General features: G+C 49.3%; 3 protein-coding genes across 15 annotated transcripts; all 3 read left to right on the top strand.

The window, feature by feature from the left end:
- Positions 1-714: 714 nt before the first annotated feature.
- On the top strand, positions 715-2,976 carry eif1axb (eukaryotic translation initiation factor 1A X-linked b). The gene is made up of 7 exons (XM_023845252.2): positions 715-828; positions 1,467-1,550; positions 1,662-1,765; positions 1,957-2,007; positions 2,270-2,351; positions 2,470-2,561; positions 2,693-2,976. The coding sequence occupies exons 1-7, from the start codon at positions 813-815 to the stop codon at positions 2,696-2,698; spliced, it is 435 nt and encodes a 144-aa protein (XP_023701020.1). The 5' UTR covers positions 715-812; the 3' UTR covers positions 2,699-2,976.
- Positions 2,977-4,472: 1,496 nt separating this feature from the next.
- On the top strand, positions 4,473-11,095 carry map7d2b (MAP7 domain containing 2b). 8 transcript variants are annotated; one of them, XM_072711394.1, is made up of 13 exons: positions 4,473-4,729; positions 5,696-5,758; positions 5,968-6,071; positions 6,278-6,414; positions 6,559-6,785; positions 6,878-7,028; positions 7,742-7,901; positions 8,022-8,126; positions 8,218-8,268; positions 8,769-8,799; positions 9,167-9,311; positions 9,671-9,927; positions 10,017-11,095. In XM_072711394.1, exons 1-12 carry the CDS (start codon positions 4,546-4,548, stop codon positions 9,921-9,923), a joined length of 1,611 nt encoding a protein of 536 aa, XP_072567495.1. In that variant the 5' UTR covers positions 4,473-4,545; the 3' UTR covers positions 9,924-9,927; positions 10,017-11,095. The 8 variants fall into 8 exon arrangements, with proteins under 8 accessions (XP_072567495.1, XP_072567494.1, XP_072567493.1 ...); XM_072711393.1 differs by having other exon boundaries at positions 9,164-9,311; XM_072711392.1 differs by having other exon boundaries at positions 8,721-8,799.
- Positions 11,096-11,426: 331 nt separating this feature from the next.
- zgc:112982 (uncharacterized) lies at positions 11,427-19,134 on the top strand. 6 transcript variants are annotated; one of them, XM_023845224.2, is made up of 10 exons: positions 11,427-11,581; positions 12,016-12,100; positions 12,192-12,782; positions 13,114-13,806; positions 17,308-17,477; positions 17,592-17,730; positions 17,822-17,879; positions 18,051-18,169; positions 18,298-18,382; positions 18,533-19,134. In XM_023845224.2, exons 2-10 carry the CDS (start codon positions 12,060-12,062, stop codon positions 18,698-18,700), a joined length of 2,064 nt encoding a protein of 687 aa, XP_023700992.1. In that variant the 5' UTR covers positions 11,427-11,581; positions 12,016-12,059; the 3' UTR covers positions 18,701-19,134. The 6 variants fall into 6 exon arrangements, 5 of the variants coding, with proteins under 5 accessions (XP_023700992.1, XP_023700991.1, XP_023700994.1 ...); XM_023845223.2 differs by having other exon boundaries at positions 11,987-12,100; XM_023845226.2 differs by having other exon boundaries at positions 11,427-12,100; positions 18,533-18,653; positions 18,786-19,134.
- The last annotated feature ends 396 nt before the right edge of the window (positions 19,135-19,530 follow it).

Genomic DNA, 19,530 nt, shown 5'->3' with positions numbered 1-19,530 from the left:
GATTGTTCAATAGAAGGACAAATAATGAAGATGAAGCTTGAATATTTTGGCCACATGATGAGAAGACAGGAGTCACAGGAGAAGGCGATAATGTTGGGAAAGGTTGAAGGCAAAAGGAAGCGGGGATGGCAGAAGATGAGATGGACAGACAGCGTAGTGGCAGTAATGGACATGAATTTGGGCAGGCTTTGAGAGGCGGTGGAGGACAAGGGGGCCTGACCTGCTGTGGTCCATGGAGTCGCGAAGACTTGAACACGACTGCGTGACTAAACAACAAGAACAATTTAAATAGTCATCCCCTGACCATGACCTGTTAAAAAAATTTAATTCCACTCCCCTTTGTTTTTAAATGCTGTCTTTGTTGAATAAAACTTGTCTGAGCCAGGCTAGTTTCAGTATTTCCTTACAGAAGTATACCTGCTGTGTACTATGCATTTCATGTTTGCCTGGGCCAAGATGAATAAGACCTCCAAATTCCAACTGGAAATATGACTTCTTATTCAGATAAATGTGCACAATTGTTCAACATGCCATGTTTCCAGATGTTTTTCAGGAATAAAATCAATCAGTGCCAGGCTAACTTCGGTGTTTCTTTACAGCGTTTCTTTAATGCACAAAAACATTATTATTATGAAATGAATAGCACAATAAACTTAAAGAATACAGAAAAATTAACTTTCATTGTCTGCGTTTGCGTCCGCTGTTATGAATAAAGTTTGAGTTGAAGAGCCACTCGCGCATGCGTAATTGATCTTCGTAGAGCGTCGTGTTTCGTTTGCGCTGTTCGGTGAATTCTCAGTCCGGAAGCCGCAATGCCCAAGAATAAAGGTAATTCGCGGAATAGATGCTCTGTCGCCGATCGGGCTAGGTTCTTTGTCCGGAGGATTTCGCTGACGGACTAACGGCAAGAGCCCTTTGTAAACTAGCTGGCCTGGCCACCATCCGCCTGGACATACGGGTTGATCACCCGTGGGAAGGGGAGCACTGTACCGGCCTGTCAGGGCTCAGCCCACACGAGCCGTCTGCCTCTGTCGCTGTGAAATATATTCAGCAGAAACCCGTGACCCGGACCGGGAGGTGGGGAGCGAGTCCCTGTCTATGTTATATAGGTTAAACATAATTTGGTGATCGAGCTCAGTAAACTGGCTGCGTTTCGCTTTCTTGTTTGATTTATTGGACGAATAATCCCGCCGAATGCCGCTTAATTAAAAAAAGCCGTACAGGACAGAGACAGCCGGTTGATGTCAGAGACGTTGGTGTTTTGGTCAGTGGCATTAGAAACTGAGTTGTCCATGTGGGTGTGTGTACCTCGCGATGAACTGGCCTTCCGTCCGTCATGTACTCTGCCCTTCGTTCGATGTACCTGAGATGGGCGCGGGGTTATCGCAATGCTAATTCAATTTGTGGATAAAAGGAGAACAGAAGGATTTTACAGGCTGAAAATCTTTAACTTGCTTTTTTTTCAGGTAAGGGAGGTAAGAACCGGAGACGAGGTAAGAATGAAAATGAGTCTGAGAAGCGAGAGCTGGTCTTCAAGGAGGATGGACAGGGTGAGTGGCAGCGGTCAGCCAATAAGAGCATGGCTTTTCATAAAGCCCCTCCTATACCTGTGTGAGTGATGCACAGCGTTGACCTTCCCACACCCCTGTTGGTCCTTACAGAATACGCCCAGGTTATCAAGATGCTGGGTAATGGGCGGCTGGAGGCCATGTGCTTTGATGGCGTGAAGCGGCTCTGCCACATCCGGGGGAAGCTCAGGAAAAAGGTCTGTCCCTGAACCAGCCTCCCACTCCCAGCATCCCCTGGGCCTGCACCCCATTTCCTGTCTCTAGAAGCCTTCCTGTCTCCTGCGGCCGTACAGCCATCTGATTAGGTGCTCTGTCTGCTGTCTCTGTCTGCCGTAACAACACCACTCTCATCTGAAATGGCTGATTATCTTTCTTCATCCTGTCCCAGGTCTGGATAAACACATCTGACATCATCCTGGTGGGGCTGAGAGACTACCAGGTGGGCCTGATTCCCTGTAGGCTCACACCTAGGTGCTGATGCAAGTCAGGAAGCATTACAGCACACACATCCACAGTGTAATGCTAATATAATACACCAGCTTATATGTGAGACTGGTGGGATGTTGAGCTGTACCTTGTGACAGGGGGAGGGGATCGCAATGAGTGTGGGCCTGGAGGTAGGCCAGGAGAATGGCAAGAAAAACTGCCCCAGGCTGCTTATGTGCTGTATACCTCATTCACTCTGCCCCTACAATCTCCAGGACAACAAGGCTGACGTCATCCTGAAGTACAACGCAGATGAAGCTCGGAGTCTGAAGGCTTATGGAGAGCTTCCAGAGCACGGTGAGTGCGCTTAAGGTTACACTTGTGGTGAACGCTGACACACTGCTGGTGAGTCGGGGGGGTCGGATGTCATGGGTGGACGGGAGGATCTCTAAATCGTGTCCCTCTGACCCATCAGCTAAAATCAATGAGACGGACACATTCGGACCTGGAGACGATGATGAGATTCAGTTTGATGACATTGGCGATGATGATGATGACATCGACGATGTAAGTGTGCAGGATGCTGATGGTGATTTGTGTGTCTGGGTTGGGTGGCGGGAGGGGTGCTCTGTGTTGCTCTGTGTCGCTGACAGTCATAGAATGTGCCCTGACAGTTGGGTTATGTGCCTGCCCATCAGATCTAGGCTAGCCCCCCCCCCTCACAACGCAGTGACTCCCCCCAACCCATGGCCATCATCATCTGTGAGGACGAAGATGGCCTCATCATCATCCTCTTTGAAGAAGAATAAGGCTGGAGCTCAAACGGAAGTTTATTCTGTTGCCCTCCTGAGGGCGGAAGGAGCCTTTGGCCGCTGCTAACACTCATTCACAAAAAACTTTGTAGTTTTACTGTATTTATGTTTTTATTTCACACTTGGTGTGAATAAAGAATATCTGGATTTGCAATAAAAGGATGAACCATCTTGTGTTTTGTTTGGCGTTTTGATTGTGCCTTTGTTCATCCAGGTTGCTAGCATTTTACTATCTGTGGGTCTGTGTGTTCAGACTCTTTCTTTTTTTTTTTTTGCTTTCATCATAAAGCCTTTCTGGTCTGGGCCCGGTGAGGATGTGTCTCTGTAGCGGCATGTGAAACCAGCCCCGTTTGTTTCCCAGCTCTTACTCTTGACTCAAGTATGTGCTCCCCTGTGCCCTGTGGTACGAGCGAGTGAGTAAGATGGGTGATGGCCTCGCTTAATGACAGCCTTAATGCACCCTGTTTATTTCCAGGGTTGGACCTTCAGCAGAACTGGGCTGGTGGTCTCAATCTCCAGCACAGCTGTACCTCTGGTTGGTGCCTCAGTATCAGTCAGCTGTGCGTGATGACTGTGCTCTGCTCTGCTTTGATGGAGCAGGCTTCAAAACCACTGACCCCCCCCCCCCCCCCAAAAAAAAAATCCCTCGCTTTGTGTTTGGCTAGGATAAGTCATGGCAAGCGAATCCATTATATATATGCAGGACCTGTATTTCTAGCACTGGTAACTAAAGGTAGCTCTTAGAATTCTGTATCCATGGATACCACTATAATTAATCATTCCAAGTCCATGGCAGCTTGGGCCAGAAGGTGCATAGGGTCCAACTGCAGCTGACCTCTGACCTTGTGAAATCAATTCTGTCTGCGATTGGCTGTCTATGTGCAGTCGCATGGTTGGGCAGCAGCAGCTGTTCCACCTTCATTATGAGATAGAAATCCTGCCTCATTCCACCTTCACATTACCAGTGTGGTAACCTTGTCTCCCTGAAGCACTAAACTTCTCCGGCCGGGCAGATTGTGCCCTAGAGAGAGTGGCTGTTAAGCTCGAGTCACCCACGTGCTGAGCAGAGCCAAAACCGCTGCATCAGGCAAACTGCTGCTGTTGCCTTTGCTACTCCCCCATGTGTAATGTTGAATGGTCTCTTCCAGGGCTAACATGACAGCGCGCCTCTATTGTGTGTTGATGTCACGGTAAATTGGCTCTCAGTGACCCAGGTAACCTTGTGCGTGTGTAACTGCACGCAGCCTCCCCTGGTGTCTGGGCTTGGGTGTGGCTGTCTGCTTCCTGTCAGAATAAAGGCTGGCTTTCTGACAGCCCCCACTTGCTGTACAGACCTGCTCTGTTCAGATGCAATATCTGTCAGCCCACCAGCAGGGTGGGGTCAGTGAGCTGCTGCTCCTTTGTCCCTGGGCTTAAGGTTAAATGCCAATGTGAAGGTGGCTCTTTTCATAAATGGTTCTGCCCCCAAATCAGTGTCAGTGGTCCAGTTTGATTGGATTGAATGTTTTTCTGCATCTGTGCTGCCTCTGGTCTGGCAGGGGTTAATTAGTAATGGAGGTGTTTCAGAGATAGAGAGAGAAGCAACCACTGTAAGCGATGAGTCTACGGTTCCATGGGGGATGCTGTGGGGGTGGAGCGAGCGAGGGGGGAGGGAGGGAAAGGGAGAGAGAGGGAGAGAGGAGAAAGGCTGCTGGCAGAGAGCTGCGCAGAGAGCTGGGAGCAGCCAGACAGTCTGTGCCATGGAGCAGCCAGTGCCCAGCCTGCGTCGCCGCAGCGATGGCTCTGTCAGGGAGAACCTCTTTTTCCCCGTGCTCGAGCAGAACATGCAGCAGAAACTGGTGTCGCTCTCCCAGTGGGGCCCTGAGAACAGCGACCCCCGCATCAAGCGCTGGACCTGGGCAGGCACTGATACCCCCCCAGAGGGTGAGTCAGGGCCTGGCAGTACTGTAGGCCGAGATGGGGCACCAGCAGGGGGGGTGACTGGAGACTGGGTGTGGATCCTGCAATGCAGGGGTGTGGATCTCGCTCTGCGCAGTGCGTGTGTGTGTGGTACAGGCAGGGCTGTGTCATTGTGTGTCTGTGATACAGGCAGGATCATGTCATTGTGTGTGTCTGTGATACAGGTAGGACCTTGTCATTGTGTGTGTGTCTGTGATACAGGCAAGATCGTGTCATTGTGTGTGTCTGTGATACAGGCAGGACCTTGTCATTGTGTGTGTCTGTGATACAGGCAGGACCGTGTCATTGTGTGTGTCTGTGATACAGGTAGGACCTTGTCATTGTGTGTGTCTCTGATACAGGCAGGATTGTGTTATTGTATGTGTCTGTGATACAGGCAGGACCGCGTCATTGTGTGTCTGTTTGCGTGTGTGTGTTTGTGTATATGATCCTTCTAGGATAGTGCGTCGCTTTGGGCGTGTGTCGGTTCGCAATGGCCGCTACCATCAGTGTGCTGGGGCTGCAGTAAAAATGACTGCACAGGGACATCAAATATTTACAAGCTGCAAGCAAAAGCAGACTGATCTGGGATCAGCCTCAGTTCTGCGAAAGGCTGCAGGTTAAGGACTGCCTGGCAGGGTGGCCTCAGCACTGGGATCAGTGTCATCATTTAAATATATAAGGAAGAATGTAATTGAATACATGTGGCCAAGTACACTGACCCCAACACAGTCTTCTGCATTGGTTTCCACTGCCACGTCTGGGTCCCCGGAGAGAGGAGCCTGATGCTGATCCCACAGCGGAAGATGGAAGCCGTCTGCACCCTGGCCCCAGATTTATTTACAGCAGTGAAATGGCTGTTAGCTCTGCCAGATATTATGATCACACAGACGTCTTTCTCCTGTCAGGTTTGCGGAGGAGATTTAACAGCCTCTCTGCCCACCCCCACAGGTACCTACGGAAGCAGCCTCACTCCGGATCTTGAGACCCTGCCTGGAATCATCGATGAATACAGTAATGACACTGAGCTCACGTGTGTGTGTGTGGATTATGTTCCCCATATTGTAATAAAAACCTGTTATTTTGACGTTGTGGGGACCATTATTCAGAAACAGCAACCCAGTTACAGTGGCTGTTTGGGCTCGGCCCCCATTACACTTGCTGGAAGTTGGAAATGCTCTGTGTTTCTGTCTAACCTGGCAGTTCCTAATATCTGCCCCTAGTGCCTCCTAGCCCTCAGAGGTCCATGTACCAGCGCTCTCTAAGTCATACTGACGACAAGAGGACCAGAACTGAATCACCAGCTGGAACCTCTGACTTCGCTAAGGTCAGTGCATGGATCCTCCTGCTGCACATAGTGTACTGCTGTTTACCTGATGGCCCTCACTTCCTGCTGCCTGCCACCTTCATTCTGTATCTTCATTGTCTTGTATGAAAACATGAATGTTCCTTTAAGTACCCAAGCAGGGTGACAAGGCCTTAAAATTATATTCCACACGCAAACTGATGGGAATGTTGCTCCTGTATTTTCAGACAGAGCCACTGGGTGCAGAGAGATGCACTATCAGCCTGCCCAGCAGCTCCCCCATCAGGCGCCCTGAGTCACCCGCCACCCCGACCAGGCGACCCTCTCTCCGCACCCCTAACCAGGGCCCTGGCACACCCAGAAGGTCCCTTCCTATAACTGTTGTTGTTACTTCCTGTTTAACTGGAATGTACTTCCTACCTGGTTAATGTCAATGTGCTTGCAGAACTGCTGCTGTGTTTGTTGTGTGGCTGCTGTGGGTTACTGAACACTGGTGTCACACTGCCAGGATAAAATCTTCCCTTCCCGGGAGGCGAGGCCAGTCGCCCTGCCCTGGGGGGCTGTACCCCCCATCACCACTGAAAAATGGCTCTGCTTACAACGGCACAGAAAATAGAAAGCTAGATGGGGAAGAGAAGGGGGCCAGAAACCACGTCCCCTCTGAGAGGAGGTCATCAAGGACAGAGACTCCCGAGAGGAAGATGCCCAGGCCGGCGAGCAGAGAGCTGGCTGCAGGTCAGCTGCTTTTCCTCTCTGCCCTCCTGTCCCAGTGTTTGTGCGCTCTGGTCATCCCTGGCAATGGTGTCCTACTTCCACCCTTGTGACAGATGCATCCCCAGTGACGCCCACAGGAAAACCTGTTGCCGGGACAACAGATGCAGAGGAAGCCACTAGAATCCTGGCAGAGAGACGACGCCAGGCCCGTTTGCAGAAGGAGCAGGAGGAGAAGCAGCGGCGTGAGCAGGAGGAAGAGGAGAGGTGTGTGTGTGTGGGGTGAAGGAAGAAGAGAAATATGTGTGTGTGGGCAGGAGGAAGAGGAGAGAGGAGAGGTGCGTGTGTGCAGGCATTAGGGTGTTTGGGTGTGTGGGCAGGAGTTAGAGGAGAGGTATGTGTGTGTGGGCCGGTGGAAGAAGATTGGTGCATGTGTGTAGGCAGAAGGAGGAGGAGAGGTGTGTGTGTGTGGGCAGGAGGAAGAGGAGAGGTGTGTGTGTGTGTGAGCAAGAGGAAGAGGAGAGATATATGTGTGTGGGCAGGAGGAAGAGGAGAGGTGTGTGTGTGTGTGTGTTTGTGTGGGCAGAAGGAAGAAGAGAGGTACATGGGTGTGGGCCAGAGGAGCAGGAGAAGTGTGTGTATGCAGGCATGAGGAAGAGGAGAGGTGTGTGTGTGCAGGCATGAGGAAGAGGAGAGGTGTGTGTATGTGGGTAGGAGGAAGAAGGGGAGATGCGTCTGTGTAGGCAGGAGGAAGATGAGAGGTGCATGTGTGTGGGCAGGAGGAAGATGAGAGGTGCATGTGTGTGGGCAGGAGGAAGAAGGGAGGTACGTGCATGCAGATAGGAGGAGGAGGAAGGGTGCATGAGTGCAGGAAGGAAGAAGAGGAGAGGTATATGTATGCAGGTAGGAGGAAGAGGAGAGGTGTGTGTGTGTGGGGGGGGACTGACACAACAACACTTCATCATGTCTCCATCTTGAAGGCTGAGAAAGGAGGAACTGAGAAGGCAGCAGGAGGAAGAGGAACGTCTCCTAGAGGAGAAGAGGCAGAGGGAGGAGCAGGAGCGGAGACATGCACTGGAGGAGGAACGATGGCTCAAGGAGCAACGCTGGAGGGATCTGCAGGCCCAGCTGGAGAGAGAGGTGTGTGTTACAGAGCTGAAATAAAGGTGAAGACTGCACAGCTTAAAAGGCAGCCATTGGCAGGATCATGAGGGATCATGGCAGGATCATGAGCGATGCGGGGGTTTGTCTTCCTTACAGAGAGAGGAGGTGGAATTTCGGGCCCAGAAGGAGGCAGAACGTAAGCGCATTGAGAGGGAGATGCTGAAACTGCAGGAAGAGCAGGAGAGACTGCAGAGGAAAAAGGTGCCCATTCTCACACATATAGCATTGTGGCTAAAAAATCAGCTGTCACTACTTAGCAAAGCTTAGACACGCTCTTTCTGTCTCTCCAAAGAGGATTGAAGAGATCATGAAGAGGACCAGGAAGACAGATCCTGAGACCAAGGTCAGAATCCGCAGTGTATGAACCCAGCACCATGTATGTCAGTACACTCAGTGCATGATTTTGACCATGTGTGCACACACAGTCACTGTGCTCTGTGGTTTCATTTCAGGGTTTACAAAAAGCCATGAGGTCACACACTGTTCTAAATGCTCCTGAAAGAGTGTAATGTGGTGAAGATCTAGACAGGGTAAAATACCCAAAAGAGTGTCCACATCTTTGTCTTTTTGTGACACTGTAGTGTTCACTACATACATTCTTGTATCACTTCAGTGTGCACTGCACACATCCTTACCATTTTGTGTCACTGCGGTGTGCACTGCATGCATCCTTGTGTCACTTCAGTGTGTATCACTGGTTTGCATTCAGCGAAGCTGTGCTCTGTATCTGACTGCATATGGTTCACAGTCAGACTGGCTTTGATCGCTGATGCAGCTGTGTTCATGTCGACACAGAAGGATGCTGTTTGGGTGGAGCCGTCATGTCCTGTCTCTCTCCCGCAGTCTGTCTCGTCCTCCCTACATGACCTCAGAGGTAGGTGCATAAACAGCTCTGCCAACCACACCCACCCACCTTGCAGCACCATACTCCAACCATGCCCACCATACTCCAGCCACACTCACCCACCGTGGAGTGCCACATTCCAGCCACACCCACCCAACCTGCAGCACCATATCCCTACCTACATCCTGGTTTACCCACCCTTTGTCTCTTACTTCTGCCTCCTGTTAGTCACAGGACTGACACACACCACTGCTATGAGGATAGTGCTCCATCTTGTGACCAGAGAGGAGATAGCATTTTGATGGACTGAATAGAAACATGTTACCCAAATAAAAATAAAAGACTGTCTAGGCTCTTGCACAAATGCTGGACAATGAGGCAATGTTGTGTCTAGCAGGTACAGGGGAAGTCAACATGCAGACAAATGTCCAGGTGAGTGGGCGGAGCTTCGGGCAGCTGGGGCCACCGGGGCCGCCAGTGTCCTGTCTCATTGGCCAGGGAGTGGACGACCTTGCTGATGAAGTTCAGGCCATGGATGTCAGGTGGGCTGCTGTATTGATGCCCAGCATTATTTACCTTCGTCTACAAAAATACACCCTCTAAAATCAGAAGAAAAAAAATCTGTTCCAGTCATTATTAGTGTAGAAAAATATGCTCTCAAATATAGCATGTTTTTGATTTGATGGTTGATGTATTTCTGGTAAATATGACTTTAAAAAGCTTTTAAAAGCAGCAATCATATATAACATCAATCTGATAAAAATATATGGTTCCCTTCCACTCTGATTAAAAAAAAAATGACCGAAATGACCACACTGGGTATATATTTGCATGGACCTTGGGAAGCTGAAAGCAGCTGAACACCGCTCAGGCCATGTCCTATCCTGGCTCTCCCATGTAGCCCAGTCTCTAAGGAGGAGCTCCTCCCTGTCCAGGGATTCTTGCCTGCTGAGATCCAAAACAAGAGCACGAGCAGTGGGCAGGTCCTGGATGACCTGCTGCGCCTCACGGGCTTCGTGTCCAATCCTAAGCTTGCTCCTGAGGCCAGCCTGGGTGACTGCAACAAAAACGTGATTGAGGGCTTCTGCCCTAGCGCTGACTCACAGATGATCCAGTCTCTGACCCAGAGGTCAGGCACCCTCAGCCTGCAGTAGTCAGGTAGTAACCCCATACCTGGTGTGATCATGTTGGAGTTACGATTGACCATGTCTTTCCTGTGCACTGACTGAATTCCCTTTCGGCTGCAGAAATGCCCGGAATACCACATGGATGGATCCGCAGCCGTCCAAAAGAGACCTTCCTGCAACCCAATGGAACCGGGAGACTTTACTTATATAGATGCCTGCACTGGAATCTCCTGCAAACTCCCACAGCCTCTGTCCCAGGGATACCTTCATCTATCAATCTGTCTATCTTGTGCTGTTTGTTTAATGTAGCATCTACTAGGTCTAACATGGAAGGCAATTCAGAGATGGGTTTAAGTATGTAAAGTCTTTCTGTAGCGAGTGTGTTTGGCATATTCAGTCAAAGTAACGCAAATGTGTGTGTTTGTGTAAATTTGCCAAAGAAAAGTCATGTACTGCAACCTGCTTTCATAAGCTGCACAGTCAAAAGCTGTAGCTCTGCATCCGGACAGTATTGAAAGCTGGTGGCCACTCATTCACCGCACGTGTACAGAGCTATTAGCAAACATGACCTAGTGTGGAAAAGCAGCATACCCACATATTCTACATCTTTTGAAGGACAAATGAGCTTATTTTGCAAATATTGCGTACTACTCACTAATAGGATTATCATCCCTACAAAATCCTGCGAAGATGCTAACCCTGCATTTAACCAGCTGCTTTGTAAGTCAGGGTATTTGGGAGTGTATTGTGTGCCGTGGTTTTCTTGCAAATTATCATCCAGCTACCCCACCTGCAGTACTGGAGGTTAGGACAATTGCCCCAGTCTGGTCAGACTGACTGCCATGGGGAATCTGCACATAAATGATGTTGTGCTCAGATGTGTATAATTATTAGGGGGTTACTGTTATATGCGCGTATATGTCATTTTGCACTGTGGTCACAGTGTCCTGCCACTGTTTTTTGAACCTTTTGTAATGTGTTTTGATGAATGAGTGATTACAAGGAGGTACGTGAAGATCACTGTGACACATGAGTTTAGCCAATGAAGATGAAGCTCTGCACTGGAACGAAACAGAAAGTGCACTGTGGTCTCCTACGTCAAGCAGTGGCTGCAGCAGACAGCAGCTGCATAACCCATTGTAGACTTGATGCATGAAATTTAGCTTCAGTGATAAGAAAAATAAAATCTTAAAGCCAGATTTTGCTTGTGGTTGTCTGTCTGTGAAACACAACGTTCCAGAGAAATTATCCTGCTACTGTTGTAATTGGTACTCAGAATATCTTCCATTGATAATACTCATATTTCGTTAAAATTAATGTCGTATATTCGAAAAAAAAGTCAGTTCCCCAAATGACTGCAATTCTATGCACTTTTAAAGCAGAACAAAAGAACACTTTTTTTTCCCTATAGTACTTGTACGCTTGCACAGCCTTGCAGTGTGCCTTTTGATATTACTTCCGGGTGACTGCCCCCCTCGGTGGACCGAAATCTTCCGGGTCACGAAGATGCAGCGGCTCGCGCACTAGTAGGCTAGCGCCTAAAAAATAAGTAATAGTGGAAATTGGAGTCGTCACGTTATATGGAAATCCGCTTTTCTCGCTCTGTTTTTTTTCGGAATTCAGTTTATAAACTTTTCCGTGTGAGGCCGACTAGTACTTTGGTGTCGCGGCTTGTAAAGGGAGCGGTAAGTAATTCGCTAACTATCCGAGGCAACAGATAGACTGCCGGGGACTTTTTACTCTGTGGCTGCTGGTCGGGCTCCCCAGTACGGGCACAGCTAACCCTGTCTCCTTTGAACCCAGGTCTTTGAGGGTGCCCTGGAGGGCCACACGGAAAACGATTTCTGTTTTGAATGCCGCGTAAATTTTATTACAGCTAAATCACTTACTTGTATGCGATGCATTCTTTACCTGGTGATTATTATTATTAACAGGTTGAGATTGTTAAACTGCATCACTTCTGGATTCAGCCTATCTCAGTTACATCTTGTTATTTTTTTTTTTATCTGTGCATATATCTGATTGTGCTGTATGCTTCTTCTTGAGTTCATTTTTTGTGTCAAATGTTTTGCCGTCATTTGCGCAAGCAGCAGCGCTTATGTCTGCGACTAAATTCAAGTTCTCCAGGGATCCAGCTATCACTGTCACATCAAGGTAAAAGTAATGTCAAGACTGCGCCCAAGATCTCCCGTGCATCCGTACAGGTCAGTGCCTCGAGAGGTGGGGTGGGTTGTGTGTTTGAAGAGAGCCTCTCCTGGAGCTCCTCAGACAAGCATCTCCTGTCTGTTAAAACAGATTGAGTGCTTCGAAGAGGAGGAGCTCGGGGCATTTTGAAGATCATCACTGTCCCGACAGCCATGCTATGGATTTTGACTTACACAGACAGGTTGGTGAGAGAGGCGACACTTGGCCCCAAGGAGGCAGGTGGCACCATGAGGACCGGCCCAGGGCAGGGTCACCCGACCAACACCGGATGTGGAAGAGAGGCCGTTCCCGTAGTCCCCTGAGACGATCGCCTCATTCTGGGAGCACTGTCAGGCGACGTGGAAGCCCACCATCAGCACTGGACAGGGGTCATGATGAACACCGACACTCTTCTGGAAGATGGCCACAAAGCCCAGAGCAGCGGAGTGGCAGTGGCAGCCGGAGGGGCGCAGCCTTCCATGACAACTTCCAGAGGTATCCCGAAGAAAGGGTTTTCTCCAGGAAAAGGGTGCTCTCGCCAGACGCTCACTATGATGCCAGGCCCAACCTGAGAGACTCGCCTCCTGGATGGGACAGGGATAGCCATAGCAGTAACCATCAGGAGCAGCAAGAATGGGTTCCAGAGAGAGGAGCAAGGGAGCACAGAGAGACCGCCTTCTACCATCCTGGACGAAGACAGAGGTGTGTCAGTGTTGGGGACATCGCCAGTGGGTCTTCCAGTTACTGCAGAAGCTCCCACTTGGGGTGATTCCGGGACGTAGTGATCTGTGTAGCTGTGCTCGCAAGCCCAAGGCCACGAAGAGAAAGACTCACCTACTGCATGCCCCATGCAAAAGGTCCATTTGTCTGTAAGGTGTGACTGATGCCTGTGTGTGTGAATGTGGAAGGTGACCATGTAGTGCAGAGCCCCAAAATGCAAAGTTAGGACTGGTGGTGGGTGTGATGAGGAGCACTGAGCTTAATACTCTGTGTGTATGTGTGTTGAACATTGTTACTTGCTTTGTCGACACAGGTTTGTGGAAGGTGCTCAGTCAACGGATTTCCAGCACTTACGGGAGAGATCAGGGAGGGAACATCGGGACCCCAGCAGCCCAGGGCGGGGGCACGTCATTGTGGAATACGACCATGGAATCTCAGACCATGGTCCACCCTCACAGGTCCATGGCTACTATCGTAGTGAACACCAAAGACACGGTCGTGAAGAGCGAGACTGGTCGGGAGAGGAGCAGCAGGAGAGGGTTCGTCCTGGACAAAAGGAGCCCAGAGTTGGGCCATTGCAGGACAGGAGGAGCCCCGTGCGCGAAAGGAGGAGCCCCGTGCGCGAAAGGAGGAGCCCCGTGCGCGAAAGGAGGAGCCCCGTGCGCGAAAGGAGGAGCCCCGTGCGCGAAAGGAGGAGCCCTGTTCGGAATAAGGGGACCTCAACCCAAAATTTGCAAAGACAGCAGGAATCTCAGACCAAGCCCATGTCTCAGGACCTCCTTAATTGCCTGGCAATGGATGCTAATGGGGATGTTGACCTTCGATATGTTGGACCCAGTTTAGCTACAAAGAAAATGCTGCAAATGCCACTGCAGAACAAGATCAAGGCGACAGGAAGGCGGCCTGACAAAGGGGAGAAGACTCCCACTGCAGCATGTGGCAGAGACCGCCCCCAGGAGACTCTCACTATCAAGGTGGACATGGGGGGCTCTGCAGTGAGACAAAGGTATAGTATCGCTGCAGTTGTCGGGAGCTCAGGCAGTGGTGAAAGTTCATGCTTCCCTCTTGTGCTTATAGTACGCTAGGGCGTAAGACACACTGGTGTTCATTGCTACGTTTCTGTGCCCACTGTGGTCTCTGTGCCCACTGTGGTATCCCCATCTTTCGGAGGATCTTTGTGGTACAAACAGTGTTGTATGGCTGTGGGCTTCTGGTTTCTGCTGGAAGGATAAAGGGCTACGTAGTCTGCTGTTGAAACTTACTATATAGTGTTTGTTTTGTGAACTTGCCAACCTTGCATCTGTTATGGTTTATCGTCTTATGGTACAGTTCAGAGCTGGAGTGTGAAGTGCACCCTCTAGGCCTGAGATGGAGGAAGTGCTCCTTTAAGAAAATTGTGTTACATGGGGAAAAAACACTGAGGAGCAGTGTGTTCTCCTAATGTCCATTTTATTCTTCCTGTAGAAGAAAGTCTATCAGTACTTGTCCTGGATTTTGAGTCAAGGGGAGGATAATTTGAATTTACATTTATTTATTTTTATTTAGCAGATTTTTTTGTCCAAAATCACCTACAAATGATGCAAATAGCACATTACAAACGGACATCGAGGAGTCGAAACAGGGTCAGTGCAGCTAGACTGAGCCTCTGTACAGGTACAAGTGTAAGCAGTATTGGAGCAAGAGCTACACATCATCTTTCAAACAAATCAAGAACCTAGTAAGACGATTATTCAATGAACAGAAAGTATAACATTAAGGACATTCAGGGAAAATAGAGTGGTGTCAGGTTAGTACAGGAATTCCCGGAATAGGTATGTCTTGAGGCTTTTCTTGAAGGTGGAGAGGGAATTTGATAACTGGATGTGGTTCGTCAGCTCATTCTACCATCAGAGAACTGCACACGAGAATCATTTGGAGTGAGACTCCTCACATGGTGGAGGAATCTTCAAGTGGCTGATGGAGGACTGTAACATGGGACTAGGTCTTGAGGAGCATCTTGGTGGAGATCGGTGCCTGTCCATTAATGGTTTTGAAAGCCATCACCAAGGACTTAACCTTAATGCAAGTGCCTATAGGGAGCATATGAAGTGATAAAAGGAGGAGTGTAATATTAGAGTATTTTGGCTGACTGTGTTTCAGCTGATGCCAAAAGGAACTGAAGAAGCTCAGTCTTTGGAATACAGTTGCATTTTTCAAAATGACACCCGTGAAGGCTGGAATCTGACTCTGTGGATGAGTTACCGCAATGCCAAAAACCAGGTGAAGAACTCAAGCAGTCATGGTAAACGTACTCACATAAGATCTAAGGTCTCATCAGTACATTCCAGTTTAAAGTCATTTATGATATATATTCATGTCCTCTATTGATGTGTAAATGCAAGAAGGAGAGTGGAGTATTTACAGGTACCTCTTCCCACAGTTACGTACTAATGTGATTTTAGTCACCATTTTATCTGACAGCTAATGATCATCATTTTCTTGATCCTTAAGCAATGCATATGTCTGATTTGGAGGGCTTGCAGGATGAAGCCCTCTGAGATGATTGGTAAATCACCCTTTTTCAGAAGTTTTTGGCTGGCTGGCTGATTGGATAAATGCCTGTCAGTTTGCTTTCATGCCTCAGATAACTGTGCTGAACCAGTTGACATACAGTCGTATCAGAGAGCTCTGTTTCTCCCACTAGCTCTGACACCGATTCAACATGTTAAATCAGCCAAAACAGCGCTGATGAGGACTAGCTGTGTCCAACTGTGCCTCTCACACCAGCACCACAAACAGTCACTGACTCTCACCAACAACCCGACGGCTTCCAATGGCTGAAAATTGGCTTGGTGTGTTTGATGCGTCACAGAAGACCCAACAAATGGTCAGGAGAAACTCACCAAAAATCCCGTCCTGTGATTCTTCTCATGAATGTGAAGCTGAAGCTTGAATAGATCTCTTCGTCTAGGCATGAATTTCTGTGTTCATCACTCATGAAGCTGAAGACAGAAGCTTTTAATGCCTGTCTGATGTCCATGATGTCTGCTGGGAAGCCCAGGCCCCAAGGCAGGATGCGGAGTGGATGGTATGCCAGCTTTATCACTTCTCATCCGAGTGACCTTGCAGTATGGAAGATGTACACTTGGGTCCAAGGGTAGAGCCTTGATGGATTCTCAGCACAGGAAGCAGCTAGCAGATGCCAGATGGGGTCATCTGGAAGACAGGAGCCAGTGATGCAGCAGCAGCTCCCTCTGGAGGCTGAATGGTCGCCAGTTTTACAGTGTCTTCAAAGAGAGGCAAGCTGGATGTTGCTGGCCATGAACACTGACCACCACCATGACTGTGCCAATACACAGAGCGGCATCATGCTTCTGTTTGTGATGATCAGTTGGCTAACTGATGAGTTGGTTTCTCGGCTACATGGGACCCATGAGCTTTAAGTTTACTTTCAAAGTAGAACTGTAGTTTTACAACTGTCAGAATTAAAGAACAAACAATAAAGCAAAAAACCAAACTGCCAACTGAAATCACTTCTGTAGGTTTCAGTATTGTTTGATTTCAGTTGAAGACTCGAAGAGGGCCATGCTGTTGTATTTTATTTGGTGATTCTCTAGCTGACGGCATTACCGCCTTGGAATGTTAAATTCTGGATGTGTCTGGGTTTCTGAACCATTTTAAATCCCTACAGTCTTGAGCTGAGCCAGCTATCACTGGATCCAAAGTCAGGTTTTCTAATGTCTATTTCAGAAGTCCACAGGTGTCAATAGACTGAGAAGAATATAGATGAAGTTGCAAAGTAATGCTTCATTTTGTTTCAGTGTTTGTTTCATTTTATTCATGGATTGATACACATCTCCTATAATTTTGAAAATATTTCTTCCCACCGTCACCTGTTGCTGACAGTTGATAGGAATGCAATGTCCAGAACCTTATGAAATCAGAGATGACCGATGGGATTGAGGAGCTTGAGCTTTGGCCTGAAGATGCATCTTGGAGAACAGGCATACTGATGACTGATGTTTCCTCACCAGCTGTCTATCGGAGCTACCAATTTCCAATCACCCTCTGGATGTGACTCTACCCCAGAGCTATGCTGAAGGAAGCTTGCTGTGGGCATCTTGTCCTGAAGCTGAGCGCCCAGCATCCCTGGAGGAGAAACAGGAAATCTTACATTTATTGATCTGAATCAGTTGAGATACTAACACAGTAAATTTGGAAAGGAAGCATGAACTTTCACTTGTCCCATTGGCTTTGAGTTGCCTGCCAGGGGGAGGTTTTAACCAGATGTAAACCTCATTCTCCAAATCATCTCCAACGCACCCAAAGTGATGCTGTGACCTCTTGAAAATTTTGTTCATAACTTTAACAAGAAACCACTCTGTAGATGGTAAGTGTTACTGTCGTTCGTGTAGCTGGGAAATGGCTCCTCCATGCAGGATCCCGAGGACCTGCCGCAACTGTTGGTGCTCTCAGGTCAGCAGGACTCCCTAGATAAGCAGCCACAGACACTCTCATGTCTTTCTAGCCAGTCCCTGTCCTCTGCGGACCGGCAGCTGTCTTTGGACCTGGTCAGCGTGGGCCGGCAGCGTCTGGACTTCCTGCCGGCACTGGAGCAATTGGGTACCCATGGAGAGAACACAGCCCATTCAGGGACCTTCGCCCAGGAGATCATCACTCTGGTGCATCAGGTCAAAGGTCAGCCATGCACGAGCGGCCCTCCTCCATCATGGAGTATGGGCAGCTCTTGCAGATCATACAGCAGCCCTTTTCACCATTGACTATTTGATTTGATCTCTGTCTTGTTACCAGAGCGCTGTTTTAAGAGGCCACTCCTGACCCTCAACCAGAGGTTCTCTGATGTCCAGAGTAGGCAGTTAAATGAGGACGTGGAGGAGGAGCAGGTGGAGGAGGGGAAGCCTGGACGAGCCAGCAGCCCCCGGATAAACAGGTTACCATCCATACTGGTACATGCTGTCGCTCACATGCAGTCTGTCAGTTGGTGTATGTGTGTCATATGTAACGTCATCTGGCTTTCACAGACGCATCGACATGTCCCTGTCAGAGCTGAGAGCCTTCCGGAAGGTCAGCCCCAAACAGGTAGGTGCAATGATGCCGTGTTTTATCACCAGATTATACTGGTGTTCGTGGCAGTGCAGGATTCCTATCCTCTCTTTATCCTCCTGATTGTTTCTGTTTCTATGGCTCACAAATGGGCCACACGGTTCTGTTTGACTCTGTCAAATCAGTTCCTGTTTCTCCTGTCATAAGCGGCGAGCACCGGATGACCCCAGTGACCTCCGGCATGACCTGGAACGCCGCCGGCAAGAGCGGCTGGAGGAGGTCAAGGTCACCATTCCTGGTGTGGGCTTTCACCAGGCCTCTGGGAGGTGAGACGCATACAAGTGCTTTGTGTCAGTGCGTTGGGACAGCAGTAACAATGATCCAGTGATGTCGCAGTTATGTGAATGGTAGCAGTGCTGGGCTAGCGGCTAACGGCAGTAATCTTATGTCCCAGCATGCAGAGTGACACCGAGTTTTCCAGCAAGGCCCAGGGAAGTTTGGGAGGCTGGACGGCAGCTGGGCAGAGGGGCAACAAGGCAGTAAGAGGCGGGACCAGCTCTCCTGGGGGGGGGGGTCACTGCCATAGTGCAATTTGGGCTGCTGGGAGCATTAATAGCAGTTTCTTTTAATTATCTACTTCCTATAGGGGGCAGCAACTCATGTGGTTCATGTGCTATGTATCCCTCTAGGGGGGTGTCTCCGAGATGCAGCTTGGATTCACTAGACCCGGTTTCGGTCTGCAGAGCAAATCAAGCCGCATTCAGAACCGCCCTGGACCACGCTGGCGCCAGACTGAAAACAGTGCCAAAGGTCAGCTGCAGAGCAGCTTCGTGCCCACCTTATGTTTGGTTCCCTGAGGCTGTTTCTGTGTGTGAGACAGAGAGATGGGTCATGTGTGTGTGCTCGCTCTCCCCCAGCATGTTCTCTCTCTCCCTCTTCCAGTCACCGATTGGTGAGTTGGACAGATGGAAGATACTCCAGCAAATGAAGATGCGTGAGGCTTGTAGAAGCGCTGGGTGACCTGTGGCCCTGCAGCTTCTGTGTGTAGCAGTATGCCCTGCGAAATCCGAAGGGAGCGCTATTCCTCTGTTGTACCTCCCTGGTTGTGTCTGAGGCATACGGTCTGAACTGCGGGGGAGGGCGGTTCTGAGTACGGACATGCGGGAGGGCAGTAACACTTTGGGAGGCCATGTAACAGACACGTCTGCTGCTTTATGCTGCCAGCTGTTTTGTGGTCTCTTCTCAGCTACACCGCAGGGAATCAGGGCCTGAATAAATCTGCGTTTTAAAAGGTTTGTTTCCTGTCTCTCTGTATCATGGTGATGCAAAGGGTCTTAAAGCACTCTCAGAGCCTGATCATGACCATTCCTACATTTGGCTGTGGGTCAGCCTATTATGGATTTGATGGCCAAAAAAGGAAAACACAGAGCAGCCCTTGGGGGTGGGGATATCAGCCCACTGGATCGTCTTTCAGGTCATGGTGAAGGTCCAGCAGTGCGACACTGACAGATGCAGCCTGAGGGCGGCCTGTGTTGCACTGTTTGACAGAGACCCACCACACCACATGTGCTCCCTCAGTGTGATGTTTACAGCTCAGTCCGTTCGGAAACACTGCCACTCCTTTCATGTTTCATCCCTGTCGCTTCTTTCATGTTTAGTGAATTTGATTTATGTTTAATGTTGATTC

The sequence above is a fragment of the Paramormyrops kingsleyae genome, chromosome 4 (genome assembly GCF_048594095.1).
Source record: "Paramormyrops kingsleyae isolate MSU_618 chromosome 4, PKINGS_0.4, whole genome shotgun sequence".
Classification (NCBI taxonomy): Eukaryota; Metazoa; Chordata; class Actinopteri; order Osteoglossiformes; family Mormyridae; genus Paramormyrops; species Paramormyrops kingsleyae.
This window is presented reverse-complemented; position numbering and strand designations above follow the sequence as displayed.

Coding starts and splice junctions, on each gene's coding strand:
- eif1axb (XM_023845252.2), top strand. Junction 1,551..1,661: donor CTTCAAGGAGGATGGACAGG/GTGAGTGGCAGC, acceptor TGGTCCTTACAG/AATACGCCCAGGTTATCAAG. Junction 2,008..2,269: donor TGGGGCTGAGAGACTACCAG/GTGGGCCTGATT, acceptor TACAATCTCCAG/GACAACAAGGCTGACGTCAT.
- map7d2b (XM_023845249.2), top strand. CDS start 4,546: ATGGAGCAGCCAGTGCCCAGCCTGCGTCGCCGCAGCGATGGCTCTGTC. Junction 4,730..5,695: donor CACTGATACCCCCCCAGAGG/GTGAGTCAGGGC, acceptor CCACCCCCACAG/GTACCTACGGAAGCAGCCTC. Junction 8,127..8,217: donor AGAGACTGCAGAGGAAAAAG/GTGCCCATTCTC, acceptor GTCTCTCCAAAG/AGGATTGAAGAGATCATGAA.
- zgc:112982 (XM_023845224.2), top strand. CDS start 12,060: ATGTCAAGACTGCGCCCAAGATCTCCCGTGCATCCGTACAG. Junction 13,807..17,307: donor GGCTCTGCAGTGAGACAAAG/GTATAGTATCGC, acceptor ATGTCTTTCTAG/CCAGTCCCTGTCCTCTGCGG. Junction 18,170..18,297: donor TTTCACCAGGCCTCTGGGAG/GTGAGACGCATA, acceptor CTTATGTCCCAG/CATGCAGAGTGACACCGAGT.